Here is a 1,721-nt window from a genome sequence, read left to right on the forward strand (position 1 = left end):
TGTGTGTGTACCCTATTTCTGTGTTCGCTATGTGTGTGTACCCTATTTCTGTGTTCGCTATGTGTGTGTACCCTATTCCTGTGTTCGCTATGTGCGTGTTTAGCTATGTGTGTGTGTACCCTATTTCTGTGTTCGCTATGTGTGTGTACCCTATTTCTGTGTTCTCTATGTGTGTGTTTAGCTATGTGTGTGTACCCTATTTCTGTGTTCTCTATGTGTGTGTTCTCTATGTGTGTGTACCCTATTTCTGTGTTCTCTATGTGCGTGTTTAGCTATGTGTGTGTACCCTATTTCTGTGTTCTCTATGTGCGTGTTTAGCTATGTGTATGTACCCTATTTCTGTGTTCTCTATGTGCGTGTTTAGCTATGTGTGTGTACCCTATTTCTGTGTTCGTAAAGTGTGTGCTTCAACATGTGCTTGTTCTTTATCTCTGTGTTCGCTATGTGCGTTTTAAAAAGTTTTAGTAAAAGTTTTAGGGCCCTTACAACACAATGAGGTCATATAAGTGCCGAAGAATAAAGGTGTTTCGAGGGAGTAACAAACACAAAAAAAGACGGAGGAGAGACCAGGACGATAGATGTTTGATAGGAAGGAAGGAGCAAACCACACAAGAGCACTTGCCAACCACCCACTTCTGTGTGTTTCAACATGTGTGTGTTCGCTGAGAGCGTAGCTAAGTCAACAACAAGAACCTAAGAACTTACCGGAGGAGGAGAAAGAGGAAGTGCTGACGTCGATGCTGCCTGTGGTAATGCTGGGGGCGGAGACAGGCGGGGAGAAAGACAGAGGTGTGGAAGACGGGGCGTGGCACAACTTCAAGGTCACGGGCTGAGACAGGCGGTTGGACACCAACACTTGGCCACATATGGTCACCTGTGAGGAAAGGAAAGTACAGTTGAGAGTGCAGGTGTCAGTTATCCAAATGTCAGGCATCGTGGTGAAATCAGGCGCTCATCAAAATAATACCCATACATGTACATGACATCACTACAGTGCTCAGCCCCAATGGAAGAACACAGGTTCTGGACGCTTTACAAACACAATAGCAACACATAAACAGTGCACTGTGCTCTGAAATAAAAATCTTATTAATCTAAAAAAAAACCCAGAGAAACAGAAATGACTTAAGCTGATATTTGAATAAACAAAAGATTTGATCTATTTTTAACTACTGACATTTATATGGCCATTGGGCAATTTCACTGGAATGTTTTACTTTTGCTCAACACCTTTTCCATCCAGAATACAGTTCTGTGTGAATTTTACTGAAAAACTTTGATGAAAAGTACAAACAATGTTCATTTTCAGTTCACAAACTTTGGCAGCCATTTTCTAGCTAATTTTACCTCTCATACCAGACGACAAGCCCTCCCTCCCCCCCATGTGCTTCAATTGCAACTATTTCAACTTCTATTCAAGATAATGAATATTTTTTTCATCAAAAGCAAGACAATTGAACAAGCTTTAGGATGATAGCAATAACTTTGAATGAAAAAAAATTGAGGATCAGCTGCTTTCATCACGTCATAACACATACATGTACACAAACAACCACACACTTGTCATGTACATATCTGCACACGTAACACATAAAAAACAAGAAAAAAACAAAGACAGACCACACACAGACATCCCAAAGTCCCCACTCATCAATGATACCTTCATCTGTACACACACACACACACACACACACACACACACACACACACACACACACACA

General features: G+C 41.3%; 1 protein-coding gene across 1 annotated transcript in view; it reads right to left on the reverse strand.

The window, feature by feature from the left end:
* Positions 1-1,721, reverse strand: part of LOC101853736 (vacuolar protein sorting-associated protein 13B) — a gene marked incomplete in the record, with an annotated part of 129,782 nt that overhangs the window by 48,766 nt on the left and 79,295 nt on the right. Inside the window, 2 exon segments of the mRNA XM_035972650.1 lie at positions 706-874; positions 1,661-1,671. Coding sequence (XP_035828543.1) covers positions 706-874; positions 1,661-1,671 — 180 coding nt within the window.

Source organism: Aplysia californica, unplaced genomic scaffold, assembly GCF_000002075.1.
Source record: "Aplysia californica isolate F4 #8 unplaced genomic scaffold, AplCal3.0 scaffold00778, whole genome shotgun sequence".
In the NCBI taxonomy this organism is placed as follows: Eukaryota; Metazoa; Mollusca; class Gastropoda; order Aplysiida; family Aplysiidae; genus Aplysia; species Aplysia californica.